The sequence below is a fragment of the Vigna unguiculata genome, chromosome 6 (genome assembly GCF_037176805.1).
Source record: "Vigna unguiculata cultivar grain cowpea cultivar isolate G323 ecotype 2 chromosome 6, ASM3717680v1, whole genome shotgun sequence".
NCBI lineage: Eukaryota > Viridiplantae > Streptophyta > Magnoliopsida > Fabales > Fabaceae > Vigna > Vigna unguiculata.
The window spans coordinates 27,740,520-27,764,024 of record NC_140797.1 but is presented as its reverse complement, the minus strand read 5'-3'; the positions used below and the strand labels follow the sequence as shown (position 1 = coordinate 27,764,024).

The window sequence follows — 23,505 nt, the reverse complement described above, 5'->3', positions numbered from 1 at the left end:
GATCTAATTTGGACTACACAGTTTATTGCAGTGCGATTTCCGTGTGTTAATCTCGTGTTCGCGTGCTGGTCTAGGCGCTCATGCAGGTTTCGCGTTTTCTGCTCCAACAAAGGTGTGCATGGTTGTGATGGTGGAGTAGAGAGCAGTGTTGCTAGCTGTTGCATATCCTATGGTGGTCGGCTCATAGACTGTTGCAATTTCTGCAGATGCAATTTCGTTAGTTAGGGTTTTTATCGAAGGTTCATCAATGGAGGTCGACGACGGCTATCATGGTCGTTGTTCCCGAAACTGGATTTATGTAAGAGCCGAGAAAATTAAATAGTTATTTAAATAATTATTTAATTATGGCGGGTATTAGAAACATTTAAGTAATTAATGTGAGGAACTATGACATGGAAAAGTATTAGCTCAAGTGGTTGAGAGTACTTTATTGTGTGTGAGGACTTGGGTTCGAGTCCTATGTGTGCCACTTGGGTGTTATTTAAATTATGCGTTTTTGTGTGTTTATATATTGAATGCATGGGGTGATGATAAATTCCTAGAATTGTAGGAGTTATAATGAAATCTGGATTGGTTGAATGGTTTGGCCTTAGTTTGGTATGTGCATGGGTGTGGGTTCAAACCTTGTTGAGAACTAAATAATTTCTTTTTGCCAATTTTTCCTTTGGCATGAATGTGAAAAGGTTTGGAAAACCTAGTAGCCAAGAAGGCAGTCGTGAGTGCTGGAAAAATACACTGTGAGGGATATTGAGTAGACATTAACACACACTTTTATTGTAATTTTCGTTTTAAAAGGTTAAGTGAAATTAAGGGTGGAATAAATTAGAGTGAGAGAGGATAATTAAGGGATTAAGGGTCTGAGACAGGGGAGTGCATACGGAATCACAGACTTCTGGGCGATTGGCACGAATTATAGAGGAGAATTGGAGTGGGAAACCATTGTGGAAGAGTGAGGCAAGAGCAAGGGTGAGTTTGAATTAAAAGTCACGTGCAATCCGTGTTTGGAGCGAGGATCAGAGGTTAGGGGAGCTGGAACCGAATCCTTTATTTCTTGTTTTTATTTGTATGAAATGTATGAGAATTTGAATGTATGTACTCTGCTATTTCATGTATTTTCGTATTTTCTGCAATTTTCCAGAAATCGCCTGGCGGGTGATGAATCACCGCCAGGCGACTCATCTTATTTCTAGGTAATTGGGGGTTCTGGAGACGAAACCGCCTGACGGCACGGGCTTAATCGCCAGGCGGTGCATGTTAGAGTACCCAGTTTTTTGGGTTTTATGAAGGGCCTAGCGGTGACGAATACCCGCTAGGCGACGCAAGCCACTTTTGGCTCGATTTTGATGTTTCACAGGTTCTGGGAGGTTTGTAATCAAGGAGAAATTGCTTTCTAATATTTATGAATGATTAAACATAGTATTTCATTGGAAATTCGTGGAATTGGGGTTTAATTGAGAAGAAGATTGCATGAAGGTTATCTTAGGGTTGATGAATTGGGGATTTCAAAAACGACACTAATCTAAATGGAAAGGGTGAATGAATTCGGGTATGGGAAGTGTTAGAGAATGAATTGTAATCCTAAAAGATGGAATCGTATCCTATAGAGTCATAAATTGGTTGAACTCAGAGTTGTTCTGAAAGGGTTGAGATTCGCAGGTGCAAAGAAAAATGTTGGGGTTCCTGGAACAGCAGGAACCGCCTGGCGGCACGTTGGTTACCGCCAGGCGCCATATCAGTGAAGCGTGGTGTCTGATTCATGAAAAACGCTGTTTTCCGTACTTTTCGTGGAGCAGGAACCGCCCGGCGCTAGTTCATGCCGCCAGGCGCCACCGATTTTTCTGGTCTGCGCAGTTTTTGTAAAATTGCCTTTCCCGCTTCGTTAACCGTCCGATTTGGGTGAAATTTTGTAAGGTGTTTCACAACATGTTGTTCTTCACTTTGAACGGTGGAGATTCAAATTGTATGCCTGAAGAGGGAGATATATGTCACTCATGATTGGTTGTTGAATTCCCTAATAATATGATTACTAATGGATGATTAAGTGTGATCAAGTGCTGGTATGGCCTTGATTGGTGAATGTATATATATATATATATATATATATATATATATATATATATATATATATATATATATATATATATATATATATATATATATATATATATATATATATAAATATATTGATGCATGATTGATGAGTATGTTTTTGGTAGTGCTTGTTGAGACATGTTGAATATATGAACCTATATATGTTAGCTCGAATGTAAGATGTTATAAGTGTGGGAATAAGGCCACAATTGATGATATCACTATGACCGAGTGTTGCATGATCATGACGGGTTTTGGAAAAGTTTGGGAACATGATAATCATACTTTAAATGTAATGGAATTGTAAGCATGCAAAGGGTTGGGAAAAATGAGAAGGGGAAAATAAAGTGTGTGTTGGAATTGGTTTAAGAGGTAAGTATATATGAATTATAAAAGAGAGGAATGTGTGCTTATACTTGAAAGATGCATATATGTTGTGATGTTGTAATTTGGAATATATGAATGTGTATGTTGATTTCTAGATGTTTGAGAATTAAATGGTTGAATTCTAGGAAATGAATTAGAGTACCTAAAACCAGTAGTGTCACATTACTGGTGTAGCGCCTAGCGGTGTAGACTGAACCGCCAGGCGATAGTATGAAACAGGAATGTCTTATAAGTTGTGGCGCCCGACGGTGATGTGGAATCGCCAGGCGGTCTGTACTGCCATTTTGCCTAGCGGTGCTTAGGCTACGCTAGGCGATGGTGTAGTGGTAGGGTGCATTGTGATATGTTTTGCATGGTTTGTGGTGTGGGTCCTGGTCTGGGATATGCTTGATGTTGTCATGAGCAGGTAGGTTCATGACTGGTGATGAACAGGTTCGTAGAGTTGGACCACGAGCGGGCAGGTTCGTGGAAGCATTGGAATCCCTAAGACCAGCTTGAGTATATACCTTGTGTAGGGTGGTGTGCTTTGCTTGTTTTCTTTATCGTGTTGTGAAACTTGGATCAGGGGATGCTGTGCCATGAGCGGTTAGGTTCATGGATGGTGGTGAACACGTGATGATATGAGCGGGGAGGTTCATATCATGTTACTCTCGTGTGGGGATACGAGCAAGGTAGGTTCGTATGTTCCGTGCTCACACTTGAGAGATGCTGCGTGCGGGGAGGTACGTAGCTAGTGGATCACGTGTGTTGGACTACGGGCGGGTAGGTCCGTAGAGTAGCACTGCGAGCGGGGAGGTTCGTAGAGGTAGGACCACGAGCGGGTAGGTTCGTGTGAGCATCATAAACCCTGAATTCGAGGCTAATTATTTATGTGTTGTGAAGGTTGAAAAGCCTTGGGGATTAAGGTCTGGGCCAAGAATTAACTAGAATAAAATAGATGGGTGTATCTTGACTTTTTTTATTAACTTATATGTTAATTATTTATGAGCTCACCCTATCTGCTTGTGTTTGGCGATGATCGTGTAATGCGTTACACGGGAGCAGATGATGTTGCAGGTGGTGCTGATGAGGCATAGCATCGGAGAGAGGGTTAACTGGGAAAAGCTTTTACTGGAGTTTTACCGTTATTATTTTTATGAAATTTGTAAATAGTGTCTTACTGATTTGTGAATTTGGATACTGTATTGGAGTTTCATAAATTATGGATTTTTGGATAACATCCGATTAATAAATGTTTTAAAATTTCCCGCGTTTTTGGGAAGCGAAGTATAATAAATTATGTTTTCATCGTATTTCTTAATTTTTATTACTTAAATTAGTAATATCCGACTGGGATGTTACAATTTACATTTTGGAGTGTTGCACTGGTGTTTAACGAAATTGCATCCATGGTTGCTACGATGGAAAAGATAATGCATTCGCTGCTGCAATGGCTGCTACGGCTAGTTGGTGTGTTGTGAACGCGAAAGGAGTTTTGAAATGCAGATGTGTGGAGGCGCTGCTACTGCAATGGTGATTGTTGGTCCGTGAGGTTGTAGGAATGGTGTGGAACTGTTGTGCTCTCCGTGTAGGTGGTGTTTATGGTGGCCAACGTTGTGCGTTGCACTGGATCGCAATGGCTCCGCGAAAAACAGGAAGATGTTTCTGAACCAATTTGATGCGTGTTGTTTCTTTTTGAGAAAATTGTGAAAGTATTAACTTTTTACTAAGTGAAACTTTTAAACAATATGCCTCATAAGAAATCCATCAAAAATCCACCGTTGCGATAGTGGATAGATATAAGAGAATGACATACTAGATTGATACTAGTGGGTGGTAATATGATTTGATTGATATTACTTGGTAGTAATATGACTTGGTTAAATTTATGTAACACGTTTGTGATCATGACGTGAGTTGCATTACATTGTTGTGTTTGTGCGATGATCGTATAATGTGAGTGTTATACGGGAGAAAATGTTGTCATAGATGTTGGTGCAAATGCATAGGTGTGAGGAGACGTGTTGAGGAGAACTTTGGGATTTTCTGAAAGCTTTTGAAAAAAAATTGGATTTCTTTTATGTTGAATTTTCCTTTGAATTTTTGTGTTTTAAAAGAATTGTAATAGGAACCTTTATAGACTTTTTTGGTATTTGTGAGGTTTTATTTGAATGAACTTGGACAAGTATTTATGAAGTTCCTATTTATAGAATGGTATCATAGTATTTTCGTTGGTTTGAAAGCAGAAAATAATTTACACTTGACTAGGGATGACAACAGGGCGGGGCAGGGACGAGTTTCGCTATCTCATACCCATCCCCGTAGAAAACATTCATATCCATCCCAATCCCCAAACCCAACGGGTATCAAACTTTTGTCCCATCCCCATCCCCACCGGGTACCGGGTATAATCTCGTACCCATACCCGTACCCGTTTTCTTGCTACTTCAATATTAATTTTAATTAATTTTTATAAAATAATAAAAAATTATGGTAATGGAAAAATAATATTATCAAATATTCAATATTAGAGGATGATTGTTTCTTCAATATCAAATACTTTTAAATAAATTATAATTGTTTACATTTTATATTAGAGTATCAAATAAAATTTCATGAGGATCAAAACATTTATTAAATTTGCAAACTACAAACATTAATGAAACAAAGTTGATAAAATTTAAAAATATAAAAGGAAAACAGATATTTAAATTAAAATATATTTTAAATTTTTGTTTACTTCAATTGATAAAAATTCTAATGAATCTATTTTTTATACACTAATAAAAGTTATAATACATATCTTGATCAAAATGATGCAAAGAACAAATAATAAACATAATAATAAAATTTTGACATAGATCTTGTATCTTTTGAACTTCAATGTATGTTGGATGGTGATAAAATAATATTCATGACAATTACATTAAATTTTTATATTGTAGTAGATAAAAGTTATTTATACAATTATAGTGAAAAATTACAGTATGATTGATAATGAGTTAAAAAATAAAAAATAATTAGATAAAATATATTGAAATGATATTGTAGATGATGAAAATAAACAACAAATAAAAATATTAAAAAAATATCAAATGTGTGTCTTAGAAATAATTTGAGAGACTATTGAAAGAAATCACAAAAAAGAAAATGAATGTACAATTAAGGGTATGGTAAGATAAAAAAAATACCTTAGAGATCTAAGAAAAGTTTTCAAATATCAACATACATACTTAATGTTTGAGCAATAACGAAAAATGTATGGGAGATGCGAATGAGTTTCATGACAAACCAAATAATTAGAAAAATAAAAAATAGAAAGTATATATATATATATATATATATATATATATATATATATGGTTACTTAATTAATTATGAATATTTTAATAATTTAAACGGAGACGGAGATATGGCGGGGACGGGTATTATGGCGGGGATATATACATCCCCATACCCATCCCCATACCCAATTAAAAAGTCGGGGATTCCCCATACCTATACCCATACCCATACCCAGTCAGTGCAAGGATTTCCCGTCAAAACGGGGACTGGTTCGGACAATACCCACGGGGACGGGTTTATTTGCCATCTCTACACGTGACAACTCGAAAGGGGTATTACAACGCGAATTATAAAAAAATATTAAAATTTCAAAAAATAGAAAAGACTTCAAATTTTAAAAATATCAATAACCATAAAATAGTTGTTTTTTAATAAAGAACTACATAACTCCTATTTCTTATTGTGAACAAGACTAAGTTGGAGCAAATTCAATCCTTGTCAGATCCACATAAATATTTTTTTTAATAAAAAATATAAAAAAAAATTGTTTGATTTTTGGAGAAAAAAATATTTTAACAACTAAAAGGGCCCATCTTAGAACAAAGCTAAATCATGTAATCTAATTTATTCATAGTCTCTTTATTTTCTTCCTTAATAAAGTAAGTGCAAATTATTTTGTTATGTTTAAAAGTAAATAAAATATAAAATTTACAAGCCCAATTTTCAATATCAAAGGACAGTTTGGCCGAGTGGTCTAAGGCGCTAGATTTAGGCTCTAGTCCGAAAGGGCGTGGGTTCAAATCCCACAACTGTCATGGTTGTTTTTTCTTTGATTACCCTATATGCACCTCCATATATATATATATATATATATATATTATGTTCTCTTTTTTTTCTCTCTTTTACATCTACCAATAATACAAAATGCAAAGAAAAATATTTAATATAAATAAAAATCACCTTAATTTATCTTGTCTCTTAGTTTTGTATTGGAAAAAGTATAATAGCTTCATTAATGGATGCATTACTTCTAAATAAAAGGGTAAGTAACATGATTATCATAAGGACTAGGAATTATATTTGACATTCAAGGGTGGCAATTTATCATCATTAAAGAAATAAAAAATCCATTAGTCCATAATCTTTTTAGCCTTCTATGGGGCAACAAACAACACCTTTGTTATATACTATTAATTAGTTTTTACACCTAACTGAAGTTCCATGAGTAGGAAACGATCTTCCAAACAATTCCATTTTTTCTGACATCATTTTCAAATTGCACAAAACTAATATCATTCTAAAATATATTGATGTGAAATAAGTGCTTAGAAAAGAAAAAGAAAATGTGTTTTTTTCCCTTCCCCTTGTTAAGAATATTTATCCTTGGCAGAGTTTTTCATGAATAAGGATAATGCATGCATTTGACAAATCCAACAAAAATAATAATGTATACAACACATTGGAGACAACCCATGGGACTAGAATGAGAATGAATTCCACTTATTACTACATTAGTTTTAGTGTATCAAAATATTTTACTAGGATCTAATTCATCTAAAGTGAGTAAAATGGTATAAGCCATTTCAATCACTAATGAGAAATTTATGTATATGAATATGAATGCAGTATCAACTATTAACATTATTGATTTTTCTCTCTAAGTTGAACGAATCATTTTAGAGTATCTAGATCCATTTTTCTACAAGTAGAAAGCGAGTAAAAGTTTTGAAGATACCACAATTCTTGTCAAAAGAACTTTACGACTATGAAACTAGTCACTACTAGTACCTTGGTTTTAACCTCTCAAAAAGTTATGATTTTTAAAAATATGTGAAACCATGCAGGCATCAAAATACCTTGTTTCCTCCTACATCTTATGAATAATGTAATATTCACTTATTATTTCTCATCAACTCAACATTCATTATTTTTTTGGCAATAACAATTTCTTGATGTATTTTGGTTGTAATTGTAATTATTTATAAAAATCGAAGGAGCTTTATACTCGTGCAAAGTAACATATGTATAAAAAAATGGTCAAGTTGGTACAAGTGGAGAGTATACAAGTGTGTAAAGTCCCACATTGTTTAAGGTATATAAAGTAATGAAAATCAAGAGATATAAAAACAGAAGTGTGTACATAGGTCCAACATACTTACTTGGACTAAGGTAGTGACTTTCATTGCACTCTTAAGGTATATTCCCTTAAGGTCTTCTAAAATGGTAGAACCTACATCATAATTTGTGGAAGTGGAGTTTGCATTTGCGCAACTCCTTCATTGTAGCTCAACATTTTCTACAAAAGCAAAAGCAAGTGAGATTACTATGCACTTTAATTGACATTATAATGTCTAAATATTATGTATTATCTATTTCAAAAGAACTTTGGCCACAATGAATACATAAAATAAAATATAGTGTGTGAATTTCAAATAAATGTTTTATCTTCTAATCTATTAGAGTGAAATGGAAGTATAAATTGGAATAAATGTATAATTAATATACTACTAAGTGATTATCTTTTAATAACATAGATTTTTATTCATTTATTACTGATTTTATATATAAATTTTTGTTGACCTCTCAGTTTCGAGTTTATTTTATGCAAGTAATCAATATAGATAACATCATTAGAATTTAGGTTCAGGTTGAATAAAGGTACACTTAACTTTTTGAAGTTAGTTATCGAAGTAGTCCTATGAATTTGTTTAATGGTACGTAGAAGAGCAAAAAGAACATTAATATATTTTTGGGATATATTCATTATTTTTACATATCTAACTCATGATATCACTTTTTTTTATCACATTATATTATCTACAATTGATATATTCTTCTCTTATTGTTTATTTAGCCTTTTGATCTTGTGTCTATATGTTATACTCGGTACATGTTGTTTCTGGTTTGATTGGTGGAATACCGAAAATTTTATATAGGACACTTATAAGTTTAGCAACAAAATGTCAAATCATGAGTTGAAATCCACAGGTTATAAAGATTTAAAATTTGTATATTTATGTGTTTTCATTATTTAGCTTTTAGCTCTGAAATATTTCTTATTCTTCAAAATTAGTCTAGTTTATACACAATGATTGCATTTAACGTGGAAAATGTGTTTTCTTTTTCTCATGTAGATCATGAAAATCTTTTTTTTAATCAAATCTAAAATCGTTATTATGAATTTAATTAAAAAAATAACCTTCAAAAGCAGGAAAAGAAGAAAGACATGCACTTTGTTTGTTGTCTATGTTGGTTTCAAATTCTCATTTCATAGAGTGCCATGTTAAGTAATTAATTATTTTACAACAAATTCAGTCATTTCTCTTTGAAATATTTAAGTTTGTAATCCCACGATAAGATTGAACTTTGCAGCTGATGTATCATAAATGAAGAATCATTTAATCATTCTATGGTACAAGTGCAAGGTCAATTTTCTCTATATTTTGTTGTTACAAGTTGGTGTTTTCAAATAGTTTATTATCATGAGCAGGAAGTAAGGTATGTTAATGTATTTGGTGGCAGAGGTGATTAAGTTAATGAGAGGTTTGTTTTCAAAGATATTTGGAGTCCTACATCACTGAAAGAGTAGTGAGAAGTGTGGAACTTGTGGTACAAAAGAAAAGTGTGAATGGTTATACAACATACTTACCTGGACGAGATCAATGGGTGATCAAGAAGGCCCATGGTCTAGGACAGTAACTTCCATTGCACTTGGGAAGGGTGCTGCTCTAAGGTCTGCTCAAATGGCAGAGCCTACGTCATAATTTGTGGTAGAGGGGGTCTGCGTTCGCGCGATCCCTACATTCCAGTCATAAGTTTTGTTTTGTTTGTGAAATTTAGGTTTATTGCAGTTTATCTATGATCTTAAGTGTTGCGTTGTTTGTGTAGTTCACGTTTTCCCACGGTCTTTAAGTTCTTCTCTATTTTAGCATAAATCTCTGTTTGTGTTGGTTCACTCTATGTATGTTGTTTTTTATCTCATTTTTTGTTGCTTATATGCTCTTCTAAGTGGGATTCTTATGTTCCTGTAGTCGCCAATTATTTCATTTGATAGTACTATCCGATTTAACTATTCATATTAAAGGTTGAAGGTTAATTTATTGTAGTATTCACATTGAGTTATTATTTTTTATTTTTTTATAGTTTCTATATTTTATTAGGTAAGTTTTGTTCAATTATTAAAATCCAAAATCATTAAACCTTACAATCATACTGCATACGAGGAAGTGCATAATCTTTCTACAACAAAAAAAACTATGCCAGACAAGCATTATATATATATTACACTCATGTATAAACATGTGGCATAAAGAATTCTTACCTTTTTAGTTATTTCTTGAAACACAAGGGTGGATGTGAGAGACATGTTAAATTTGTCATTATATCATAATTGGCTTATTTATGATTTATTTATATAATCCTACAATTATGGTATATTAGAGGTGCAAATGTAGGAGATAACTATTTAAAACTTGATTTTTTTCTAATAATGTTATAGAAAAGAAAAAAGTGAATTCTGGAGTTAGTCGAATAATTAATAAATATTTTTTAGAATTTTAAAAATTTAAAATAACATTTCAAATAATTTTTGGCGGTTTTTGATTATGAAAATATGATATATTTTGTGGCCATTTTTAACAGTAAAAATATGACATTTTATATGTAGGATTTTAACCGTAAAAATATGACATATTTTGTGGTGGCTTTTTATTATCAAAATATGATATATTTTTTGTCGATTTTTAACCTTTAAAATATGATATATTTTGTGGCGGTTTTTAACCGTTAAAATATGATAAAATATATTCAAATTAGACTACATTTTGTAGCAATTTTTAACCGCTGTTATTTTTTTTTCCTTTTCTGACAACAATACCCGTAGTTAGAATATTTTTGTCATAAACTATTTTTTATTTTTGTAACTGTGATGGATAACTTTTATTTTGACCATAAAAAATTTCATTTGTTTTTTGTATTGATAGTCTTCTATTGTTATTTCAAAATTATTTTAATAAATACTAATTTTATATATGATAAGATGTATAAAACAAATGTTTTTCTCAGAAAATTAAATTAACGCAATAATATTGATATATGTTTACATTATCATCTCATATTGTGCATTTTGTAAAACTATCCATCTAATCACTCGCACATCGTTATATTCTAAATGGCATGAGTTATAAAAAAAAATACTAAAATCTTAAAAAATAAAAAGGACTTCAAATTTTAAAAATATCTACATACAAATAACCTTTTTTTTTTAATAAATAACTACATAATCCTAATTTCCGATTGAATGAAAACACATTGAATTATATTGCTTGTTTGAATTTTAAAGAAAATTAAATATTTTTAAAATTAAATTAATCTTGCAGGTTTAATTAAAGGGGTCATATTAAAACAAAACTAAATCTAGTTTCATAGAACATTTCTTATTTAGTTTTTTCATAACTTTTCTTGATAAAATATGATGACAATTCCTTTATTCTTTTTTTTTCAAAAGTTGTATTTCTTAGTGTCGTGTCATGAACACAATGATGACACACTGGAGTTGTGTTGACTAAACACAACTTCACCTTAGGGAGTCATAAGTCGTGTCATGCAACAACGACTTACTCATGTACATAATGTTTTCAAAACTGGTCCATTTGGATAATATCCCATTAAAATTGTACCACTATGACAAACTTATCCCATTTACTATCACCTAGTCTAATTTATTCATAATCTCTTTGCTTTCTGCCTTAATAAAGTAAGTGTAAATTATTTTGTTATTTAGACCGATTGTATGATTGAGAGATGGTAAATTTGGGCCGGTTGTGACAATTTAATTCATGATTACATGACAATGCAAGACTTCATGAGTATCCAATTCAATGCATAAATCTAGAATTGAGTGTAGAATAGTTTATGTCAAAATTGTAAAGTTGATGAATTGATCATGTCTGATATATTGTGAAATGTGCCAGTCTAGTAATTTTGGTCATGTAAAATAGTTTATATTGCGTGATGACCATATAAAATACTTTTATGTTTTGCATATTTCCTCCAATTTAGAGTACTCTTATGTTTTTTTCTCTATAAAACTTTATTGTGTAACTTGTGAGGAGAACGATAATACACAATTCATATACTATGTAGTTGTTTCGCTTATATATAAAATTTCAAAAACTTTAATATAATACAGTGATTCTATTCAACTGGGTGTTACATTTATGGTTTTAAGATTTTATAATTTTATAAAATAATTCTTTTACACTGAAATAAAATTAATGCACTAGTATTGATATATTGTTTACATTATCATCTCATATTGTGAATTTCGTAAAAGTTTCAAGCATAGTCGTTCACACTACGTTATACTCTAAATGGCGTCAATTATAAAAAAGATATTGAAATCTCAAAAAATAGAAAAGACTTCAAATTTGAAAAATATCAACAACCATCAAATAGTTTTTTTAATAAAGAATTACATAATCCTAATTTCTTATTGTTAATGAGATTACGTTGGAGCAAGGTCAATCATTGTTGGATCCACATAAATATTTTTTTAACAAAAAATATAAAAAAAATTTGTTGATTTTTGGAGAAAAAAATATTTTAACAACTAAATTAATTTTGCAAGTTTAATTAAAAGGGACCATCTTAGAACAAACCTAAATCTAATTTCGCATACCACTTCCTATGTAGTTTTTTTGGTAGTTTTTCTTGATAAATTATTGTCACAACTCCATTCTTTTTTTAAAAGATGTCTTTCTCAATGTGTTGTCGTGAACACGGTGACAACATATGGGAGTTGTGTTTGACTAAACACAACTTCACTTTGGGGAGTCATAAGTCTTGCCATGCAAGCAGGACTAAGTCATGTACATAATTTTTTCAACACTTGCCCATTTGGATAATATCTCATTTAAATTGCACCATTGTGACAAACTTGTTCCATTTAGTATCACGTGGTCTAATTTATTCATAATCTTTTCATTTTCTTCCTTAATAAAGTAAGTGCAAATTATTTTATTATGTTTAAAAGAAAATAAAATATAAAATTTACCTAAAGTCATGCTTATGATTTACATCTACCAAGAATACAAAATTTAAAGAAAAATATGTAAATAAAAAATAAAAATCTCCTTAATTTTATCTTGTCTCTTAGTTTTGTATTGGAAAAAAGCTAATAGCTTCATTAATGGATGCATTACTTCTAGATAAAAGGGTAAGTAACATATGATTACCATAAGGACTAGAAATTATATTTGAGATTCAATGGTGGCAATTTACCATCATTAAATACAAAAAAAAAAAAATCCATTAGTCCATAATCTTTTTAGCCTTCTATGGGGCAACAAACAACACCTTTATTATATACCTTCTTATTAATTAGTTTGTACACCTCACTGAAGTTCCATAAGCAGGAAACGATCTTCCAAACAATTCCATTTTTTCTGGCATGATTTTCAAAATGTGCAAAACTAACACCTGTCTAAAATAAATGGTAAAATTACTCTTTTAGTCCTTGTATTTGTCAAGTAATGTCAAATTGGTCCTTCAATTTTTTATTGTCTCAATTTAGTCCTTTTGTTGTAAAAATGATTCAATTTGGTTGTTGCCGTTAATTTTGACCAAACGGTGTTAAAGTCAATGCCAAATGTCAATTTCTGTTTCTTTTTAATTTTTTGATTTTTTTTTAATTTTTTTAGTTTTTACACGTGTCACTTCACAATTGTGTCACATGTCAAAATGATTCAATTTGGTCCCTATATTTGTTTTTAGTTTCAATTTAGTTCCAATTTTTGTAAAAATGAAGCAATATTGTCTCTCCATAAATTGACACTCAATTTACTTTTTGTATAAATCTTATGATGACATTCTTACTAAAATTGACATTTTTATTAAATATTTGTAGAAATATTTTTAAACAAGCTTGTAGTGTGTATGTGTATGCAAGATTCTTGGGGATGTTTTCCTGGTGGAATATCACACCATCTTTGACTACACAAATCTCCAAGTTGGGTTTGTTGAAGTTATGTTGCAAAATAAGCTTCGAATACACTACAAGAGGAGTTTCAAGATAGTGATGAGATATATAATGTTAAACTTCATAAGAGAAGATTTTTAATTAATAGCAATGAAAGAATATTAGACCATTAAAGACTACTATTCTAGGTAGTTAGATAAGAGCCTATGGAGAAAATATTCTTGACAAAAAGATCGGTAAGAAAATTTTAATTTCTATTTCCTAGAAATATAATGCAACCGCAACCGCAATTGAACAAAACGAAGATTTGGCTACACTGTTAGTAACACAACTTATGGGCTATCTTGAAACTTATGAACAAAGATTGAAAATTTGCGAAGAAGACTTAGCCGAAAATGCCTTCAATCAAAACTAAAATTATCGTCTCGGAAAAAAAATATGAAGGAAATAAAATTAGAGGAGAAATTTCTAGAAATAAAGAAAATTCTAGAAGCTTATCTATGACCCGTCAAGGAAAATATCCTCCACGTGGCATTTGTCAAAAGAAAAGTCACTTGGAAAAATGGTCGACACCTCAATGTCAACACTACAAGAAATTTGGACACATGGAGAAAATTTGTTGCAACAAAAATCAACAAGCAATTTTTTCTAAATAAGAAGATAATTAGCAATATCTTTTTTATGCACGATACTCTAACAATCAAAAGGGAGATGGTTCTTGAATAGTGGGTGCAGTAATCACATGATTAATGATCCAGGCATCTATAAAGAAATTAATAACTCTATCAGAGTTCACGTATGATTGGGGAATGGCACAATGGTGGAGTCAAAAGGCAAAGGCACTATCATGGTGGAGACTAAGGAAGGAACGAGACTCATCAATGATGTCATACTAGTACCCAAGCTTAAAGAAAATCTCTTAGCATTGGCTAACTGATGGAGAAAATTTGCTACATACATGTTCCTAATTAAAGAAGCCACAAGCTTGAAGACAATTAAGACTATATGAAGAATGTTCTTGGGATATAGTACACAGTCAAAAGGTTAGTCGAGATGTTGAGGTTCATGAAAATTCTTCTTGGAATTGGAAGAAGAAAAAATTGTTAAAAGCAACATTTTAGTTTGAGTACAACAATCTTAAGAAAAAAAAACTCAAGAAGAGACTAAATATTTAGGTACACTTTCTCCACCTCCATAACAACAACAACAACAAGATTCTTCACTAGAGTCCACTCCAAGACTTCTAAGATCTTTGGTAGACATATACGAAACTTGCAATATAGTAATGATTAAACCTAACTGTTGTGAATTAGCATCAAAGCAAGATGTATGGGTTAAGGATATGGAATAAGAGATTAAAATAATTGAGAAGAATAACACTTAGGAGTTCGTAAATTGTCCTCATGGAAAAGACATTATTGGAGTGAAATGGATATATGAAAAAAAATGTTCAATCTTGATGGACCTATACAAAAGAACAAGGAAAGATTAATCGTTAAAGGCTACTTATAACAACCAAAAATCGACTACAATGAGACATTTTCTTTAATTTCTCACTTAGATACAATTAGAGTTTTAATAGCTCTTATAACACAAAAAGGATGAACATGAACTGGATGTCAAATCAGTCTTTCTAAATGGAGTGCTCGAAGAAGAGATTTATGTTGAACGACCACAAGGCTTCATCAACAAAGGAAATGATGAACGAGTTTAAAGAAGACATGGTGAAGACATTTGAGATGACTGACCTTAGCATGATAAACTATTTCCTCAGTATAGAGGTGAAGCAACAAAAAGAAGATATATTTATCTCTCAAAAGAAATATATTGAAGCTCTATTGAAAAAGTTCAAGATGTATGATTGTGTAAACCTGACACTACTCCATTGATAGTAAATGAAAAGCTACACAAAGATGATGCAGCACAAGAAGCAGATGCATCACACTACATGAGTTTAATTGGAAGTCTCCTATATCTCAGCCATATGGCCAAAAATTATGTATGCTACAACTCTGTCAAGATTCATGCAAAAGCCAAGTCAGATTCATTAGGAGTAGGAAATAGAAGTTTAAGATATCTGTAAGGCACAAAGTAGTTTGGTATATGATACAAAACTATGACTAACTCAAGAATGATCGGCTACGCCAATATCGAGCATCAAAGAAGCAAGTAATTGTGGCACAACCAACAACAGAAGCAGAGTAAGTATGTAATAGCTACTGAAACCACGAGTCAAGCAATATGGTTACGAAGAATACTTGAAGAAATGGGTGAACCACAAGATGGACCGACTATTATCTATTGCAACAACAAATGACAATAGCAATAGCTAAAAATTCAGTCCATTTTCAAAAAACAAACACATAACCATTAAATATCCCTTCATTCGAGATGAAGAGGCAACTCAACAAATTCAACTCTAGTATTGCACAACAGAAGATCAAGTTGCAGAAATATTTATGAAAGTGCTACCAAGAACAAAGTTTGAACAACTACAAACTATTTCTACTAGTAGTTCTATTTCTACAATGGTGAGACCCCATTAATTCCAACTAAAATAGAGAATCTGATGGAAAAGAGGCATTGGAAAGTGCATTCCTAGCATTCCCCTGCTAAAAAAAATGTAAAAATATAATAGAGCATTCTATACCTTAAGCATAGTCTTTTAAGATAGATTAGACCTACTAGGGAGGTCAGATAAATATGTACACCAGGTTCATCTTGCTCAATCCATTCAGTCTCATCGGAACCAAGAACATGTAACCTCATGGCCATATCCTTCAACTATTCAGTGCAAGAAACAAAGACATGTAAGATTAGCCAGACCAGTTCTCATACATCCACACTATATACTCAAGAAATAACTAAAGAAAGCATCACTAGGGATAAAATGTACTTGAATAAGGGTTTTCACTAGATATAGTTAGGTTATTTTAAATGAAAAAAAAAAATAAATGTTACCAATCCTCTATCTGTGTACGTGAGAGATTGTAGCTCTTGTAGGAATATAGTTTCTACCTGAGAAGTAAGTGACTTGATCACTTTCTCTACTGCTTTGCATTTAGCACTTTCTTCAATTGCAATTGCTTGAAGTTGGGCTTTCCGTGTAAGGTTTTCCACCTGAAGGGAGACAAAAAATTCACCAGCCTCACTACAAATAAATGAACACGAGATTTCATCAATCTGTTTATGGTGTTCCTCGATTCTTACCCATCCTTTACATTGGTTTCTGCATCTAGGAGGCAATTTTTCCAAAACATCTTTAACAATGTCCTTAAGTAATTCAGAGTCAGTCCTAGCATATGAAAAAGGAAAACAAAGAATTACATCATGAAAACATAACTACACAACTATCATGAAAGGTGTTGCACCACAACAATATGCTTAATCTAGAAAGGAATTAGGTAAACATAATCCAACACAAAATAATGTCCGACTAATTTGCACACTCTCAATTCATTTTGTTACCTATAATTTTGAGAGCTCCATCCAGCTAAGTTGGCTGCTTGAGTGAGAGCAGTTTTCCATTTTATGCAGTTGGGTTCTCCTTCATGTTTTACAAAGCTCTCCATAAACCTCCCAGTTTGGTTCCTGACATGGGATGGATCTGTGTTGTAGAACACTGGTATTACAATTTGTCCCAACTCTTTCTTGTAATCCATAATCTTTATGAGTTCATTCAAGCACCACTTTGAGGAAGCAAAATTCTCTGAAAACACAACAATAGATACACGAGAATCTTCAATGGCTTTCATCAGTGCTGCTGAGATTTCATCACCCTTTTCAATATCTTCATCTACATAGGTTTCCACTTTCTTTTGCACCAAAGCCTCATAAAGATGGGTGCTGAAGTTCCTGCGTTTGTCTTTACCTCGATAGCTTATAAAAACATCATATTTTTTTGTACAAGAGTTAGAGGAAGAAGAAACAACACTCATAATTCTCTGCTCAACCATCTTGCACCTGCAATGAGTATAACACTACAATTGAAGAGATAGAAAATGTTTTTATATTTCCCTTTGTTCTTGACACTTCTCCTCAACATGAGCATAGATAGAAGAGAAAACCAGAAGATACCAAATTAACCATATCCATTATTTCTATTCAGAGGTAAAATTGAAAACAGATCACAGTTCTTATGGGAGAGAATGAAACAAAGATTATTTACCTGAGCACAAGAAATTCTGAGATGCAAGAGAGAATAACTAGACTCTTTTACAACAATTAAAGAACTAGAAAAATGAATGTAAATAAAATGTCCATGTGATGCAAATTTCTAAGAAGTACCGTAAAAGGGTTCCAAGTGGGGTCCATTGGTTCAACATTGCTTTGAGAAAGTGTTTCATGTCTCTTCACTTTTGACCAGCACAAGCTTGAGTATGCAATATTCCTGCTGTGAATAAAATTTAGGACTGTTTATACGAAGAGCTATTTATATCTAAATTATATATAAAAAATACAAGATGATACATTTATTCTAACAAATAGTATAGTAATATTTTATCTAAATTATTTATTTATTTATTTAATCACATTAAATATCTAATGTAATAATTAAATGTTAACTTTTTTAACAAAAATTATACAACAGTAAATATTTTTCTTAATTCATTCATTCTACTCTAATAAACTCCTCTTAATTTTATTATAGAGCTCAAACTTGTTATTAACGCTGTGAAACGCCTTCTTAGTCGGTAAAATGTTTTGCATTGATAATACAAGGTAACATTAACAAATGAAATCAATTAATATTGATTTATTTCCTTATTATTCAATTTATGATAATCTTAGAATCATGAACAAATTGAACTAAAATTATAAAATACTTGTTTTTCATTATCTTTATCTCTTCCGTTTGCTTCGTACAAGAAAGCCAACAATAACTATGCTTTATGTAGAGTTGTACAACCGTAAAAAAAAGACAGTAGTTGCACTAAAACAATGTGCATGAAAAGCAGTTCCTAACCATCAATAAAATTGTATTACATGCACTACACTATTTGTTTCTACACTTGGAGCATAAAAAATGTTCTTCTTGATGCAAATCTTGGTTTAATCACGAGGTTCACGACAACATTATCACTTATGGTGAAGTTCTCATCTCTTTGGTTGCAGAAAGAAGTTGTTCCCTCTCTCTTTCAGAGCCTCTGATTTCTTTACATTCCCATTCAACAATTTCTTTGCTACTACTATTAATCACCTTCAACCATGTTGTTGTTGTGTTGTGGCATAATATAGTGGAAACACACCCACCCTCTTTTATCATCCTTTCGGTGCCAAAAGTGCATTCATGTTCAAACACAAATGTTATGTCCCTAAGCAATTCAGGATCGGTCCTACCATATTAAAAGGGAAACAAAGGAAGACAATGATTCTTTACTTCACAAAACAGAATAGTTATACAACCATTGTAGTGTTCCTGTTTTTTGTCTTCAGAAATTCACACGTTTTCCTAGATAGTGTGATCCAAGTTTCATGTAATTATGCTTGTTGAACTTTTCACCATGCAAAAGGTTAGGGTATATGCTTTTTTTTATCCCGTTGGATATGTTTTTTCGTAAAAATCGATTCTTTTACAATATTAATCTCAACAAATTATGGTATGAATTTAAAGTGGCAACTACAAAAACATCCCTATTGGAAAAGCATACAGCAAAATAAAATTGCCAACCAGATAAATTAACATCACAAGTACCTAAACAGAAACTTCTGCTAAACCTAAATAATCTCAAATAAATGGAAAAACGCATAGGCTACAAAGCCCAAATGACTGACAAAAGCAAAACTTAGGACTGAAATGCAAGGGCCGCGCAAACGCAGCTTCCTCTGCCACAAATTATGACGTAGGCTCTGCCACTTGGGCAAACCTCAGAACAGCACCTCCTCAAGTGCAATGAAAGTCACTGTCCTAAACCATAAGCCTTCTTGATCATCTAGTGATCCTGTTCAGGTAAGTATGTTTTATAACTGTCACACTTTTATTTTGTACCACAACTTCCACATTTCTAACTACTCTTTTAAAGATGTGGGGCTTATATATCTTTGAAAACAGACGTCTCTGATAACTTAACCTCTGCCACCAAATACATTAACATAAGTTGCTTTCTAATCGGAATAATAAATATAGAAAAAATTAACCTTGCACTTGGTAACATAGAATGATTATTCATTTAGGATACATCAGGTGCAAAGTGAAATCTTATCGTGGGATTACACACTTAAAAACTTCAATATTTGAAAGAGAAATCCCTCACTTTGTTGTAAAACAATTAATTACTTAACACAACACTATGTGAAATGAGAATATGAAACCAACATAGACAACAAACAAAGTGCAATGTCTTTCTTCTTTTTCCTGTATCCGAAGGTTAAATTTTTAATTAAATTCAGAATAACTAATTCAGATTTGGTTCAAAAAAATTAGATTTCCATGAGCTACATGAGATAAACAAAACACTTTTTCCACGTTAAACTAGACTAATTTTGAAGAATAAGAAGTATTTCAAAGCTCAAAGCTAAATAATGAAAACACATAAATATAATACTTTAATATCTTCGTAACTTCTGGATTTGACATTTTCTTTAAAACTCATGATTGGCCCAAGGGTGTTCGGCCAGAGTGATTGGTCATGGTGTTCGGTCAAGGTGATCAGCCCAAGGATGTTCAACTAGGGTGATCGGTCATGGTGTTCAGTTCAGTCAGGGTGATCAGCCTAAGGATGTTCAACTAGGGTGATCGATCAGGATGATCGATCCAAGGGTGTTCAACTAGGGTGATCAACCAAGGTGATGCCCCAAGTGTGTTCGGCCAAGGTGATCGGTCACGATGATTGGCCCAAAGGTGTTTGACAAGGGTGATCAGTAGGGTTATGAGCGCAGCTTTGGCGTGTTTGCAAGCTCAAAATCTAAACCCATCCAATGCTTCTCCCTATAGGCTTGTGGTCTGCCCACCTAACCCGTCCTGCTTTACCACCCCTACGACAACATAGACATGTTTACTAGTTAGACCAATGTAGTCTGTAGTGAGGATCTCATTAATTGGGGTTTGTTTAAGGAAGGTGTTTAGTCTATGGTAAGCAAGAGTTGTGAAGAGTCTTTCTTTTACTCTATGTTAATTGGTACAATTTATTTCTGGTTTGATTGGGTGGAGAACCAAAGACTTTATATAGGGCACGTACAAGTTTTAAACAAAATGTCAAGTCATGAGGTCCTATGGTCTAGTACAGAACGCAGCCCTTATATTTCAGTCTTGAGTTTTGTTTTGTCTGTGAAATGTGAAATTCATGTTTAGATGTTGTCCCTGTATTACAGTCTTAAGTTCTAGTGTAGTTTATTGTATGTATTACAGTCTTACATCATGTTTAGATGTTTTGTTTTGTTTTTTGTTTTTATTGTTACTTCTTAGTTGCTTATTGTTCCTGTAGTTGCCAATTATGACTTTTGACAGTATTTTCTAATTTAACTGTGCAAAATCTTTCTACAACGAACAAAAATGATGCCAGACAAATATTTTGACAATATCTAATTCTAAAATTTAGGATTGTTTATATGTAGGGTTATTTTATATCTAAATTATATAAAGAAATAGAAGATAATACATTAATTCTAACAAATAATGTACTAATATTTTATCTAAATTATTTTTATTTATTTAATCACATAAAATTATCTAATGTAACAATTAAATATTGATTTTTTTTTAACAAATATTATACAACAGTACAAATATTCAATCTACTATAATAAACTCCTTTTAATTTTATTATACAGCTCTAACTTGTTATTAGCGCTGAGAAACCCCTTCTTAAATAATAATTAATTTTACACAAGTATTACTTTTAATGTATGTAACAAAGTAGACGAGCTTCAACTTTTCCCTTCCAAGACATTCAACACATTTGTATTTTCTTCCTAAAATACTGTCTGGCATCAATTTCTTTCCCTTGTAGAAATTTTTTGCAATCCTCACTTCCAACATTATTGTAAGGTTTAATAAGTTTTGGATTTTAATAATTGAATAAATTTTACCAAATAAATTATAGAAACTAAATAAATACTATAAAAACACTTAATGTAAAGTCACAATAAAAGAAACATGAGAATTCCAAATACAAGAGCATAGAACAATAAAAAATAAACATCATAAAAAATAGAATGGAAACATCATATAAAACCTTAAACTTACACAAAGAAAACAGGACTGTGCAATTATGGGCTGCAATCAAACTTAAATTATACAATATAACAATACTAGAAGAGTTACACTTGAACAAGAACTATACAGACAAACAACTTACGACCGGAATGTAGGACGCGAGCGTAGGCCCCACTGTCCTAGATCATGGGCCTTCTTGATTATCCATTGATCTTGTCCACGTAAGTATGTTACATATTCATACACACTTTTGTTTTGTAGCACAACTTCCACACTACTCACTACTCTTTCACCCATGTGGAACTTGAAATATCTTTGAAAACAAACATCAATAACTTAATCACCTCTGCCACCAGTTACATTAACATACAATGCTTTCAGCTCAGAATAATAAATTATTTGAAAATATCAACTTATAATAGCAACATACAGAGAAAATTAACTACTATAATGGCTTGCACACAATGATTGTTAATTCAAGACACATCATCACCAAAGTGCAGTCCTATAGTAGGATTACAAACTCAAAAACTTAAATATCTAAAAGAAAAATGACTGAAGTTGTTGTCAATTAATCAATTAATATACCCATGTAGTGAAAACATGAAAGATATACCCATATAGTGTGTTGTGTGTTAAAGTTGTACATGTTAGTGTGTATAAATGTAATTTATTCTGTATTTAATAGATTATTCTATACTTTTTATACTTTTAATACATAGCTCTTAGTGATTCTCAATTACTCCATGTAAATAGAAAATCTCCTATAATTCCTACCCCTTTATTGAATATTAATGTACATATATTCTATAGTGCCTATTTAAGAAAAGGGGGCTGCAGAATAAAAGCAAGTCATTCTAAAATACACTCTTGAGTATTGGATTGGAGTATGTTTTCATATACCGTGATATTGTGACAATACAACCATCAACAGAAGACCGTATTTGTGGTAAAAAACTGTGCATGAAAGCAGTTCCTAACCATGATAATATTGTATTACATGCCCTATAGAATATTTGATTTTTCCACTTGGAGTATTGAAAATGTGGTTGTTGATGCAAGTTTTGGTTCAATCATGCGGTTCACAAGGTTATCACTTATGGTGAAGTTCTCATCTCTTTGGTTGTAGAGAGAAGTTGTTCCCCATCTTTCATTTTCATTATTAGAGCCTCCAACTCTGATTTCTCTACATTCCCATTCAATAATTTCTTTGCTATTGCTACTAATCAGCTTCAACCCTGTTGTTGTGGCATATTTGGAAACACCTCACACTCTTTTATCATCCTTTAGTGCCAAATTCATGTTTAGACACAAATGTTATGTTCTTGAAATCATCATACTATTCATTTATTGTTGTCAAATTTTCTGATGTCATGATGCCAAAATAACGCATGATCTTAAATTCAATTTGTGAAAATTATCTTCTTGAAACTCGAACACGCCTCATCAATGGGTGTGTCCGTGTCCGACACGTATCGGACACCGACACTCGTATGACACTCGTACGACACGTATCAGTAAAATGTCCAATTTGAAAGACATTTTTTTTGTCTTTAAGATGATTTTGAAATGACTCCATACAATATTAATAACTACAAATTCAATGATTTTATAAAAAATCCATAAACTT

At 32.1% G+C, this 23,505-nt stretch overlaps 1 protein-coding gene and 3 non-coding genes across 6 annotated transcripts; 2 read left to right on the top strand and 2 right to left on the bottom strand.

Moving 5' to 3' along the window:
• The first annotated feature begins 6,477 nt into the window (after positions 1–6,477).
• Positions 6,478–6,557, top strand: TRNAL-UAG (transfer RNA leucine (anticodon UAG)). The gene has a single exon. It is a non-coding gene; the product is annotated as a tRNA-Leu (tRNA).
• A 2,826-nt stretch (positions 6,558–9,383) lies between these two features.
• Positions 9,384–9,544, top strand: LOC114189331 (U1 spliceosomal RNA). The gene has a single exon (XR_003605635.1). It is a non-coding gene; the product is annotated as a U1 spliceosomal RNA (small nuclear RNA).
• A 6,551-nt stretch (positions 9,545–16,095) lies between these two features.
• Positions 16,096–18,196, bottom strand: LOC114188973 (toll/interleukin-1 receptor-like protein). Of its 3 annotated transcripts, none has more exons than XM_028077662.2 (5): positions 17,499–18,196; positions 17,189–17,327; positions 16,931–17,015; positions 16,739–16,840; positions 16,096–16,504 (listed from the first exon to the last, which is right to left on the bottom strand). In XM_028077662.2, the coding sequence occupies exons 1-5, from the start codon at positions 17,674–17,676 to the stop codon at positions 16,319–16,321; spliced, it is 690 nt and encodes a 229-aa protein (XP_027933463.1). In that variant the 5' UTR covers positions 17,677–18,196; the 3' UTR covers positions 16,096–16,318. The 3 variants fall into 3 exon arrangements, with proteins under 3 accessions (XP_027933463.1, XP_027933462.1, XP_027933464.1); XM_028077661.2 differs by having other exon boundaries at positions 17,189–17,683; positions 17,889–18,196; XM_028077663.2 differs by having other exon boundaries at positions 17,189–17,599; positions 17,889–18,196.
• Positions 18,197–19,519: 1,323 nt separating this feature from the next.
• Positions 19,520–19,678, bottom strand: LOC114189367 (U1 spliceosomal RNA). The gene has a single exon (XR_003605670.2). It is a non-coding gene; the product is annotated as a U1 spliceosomal RNA (small nuclear RNA).
• Positions 19,679–23,505: the final 3,827 nt, after the last annotated feature.

Bases quoted from the DNA above. Each gene is read 5' to 3' on its own strand.
- LOC114188973 (XM_028077661.2), bottom strand. From the start codon at position 17,676: ATGGTTGAGCAGAGAATTATGAGTGTTGTTTCTTCTTCCTCTAACTCT. The intron at 17,016-17,188 runs GTAACAAAATGA...TTCATATGCTAG, and splicing joins TGGAGCTCTCAAAATTATAG to GACTGACTCTGAATTACTTA. The intron at 16,841-16,930 runs GTAAGAATCGAG...GTCTCCCTTCAG, and splicing joins GAAACCAATGTAAAGGATGG to GTGGAAAACCTTACACGGAA.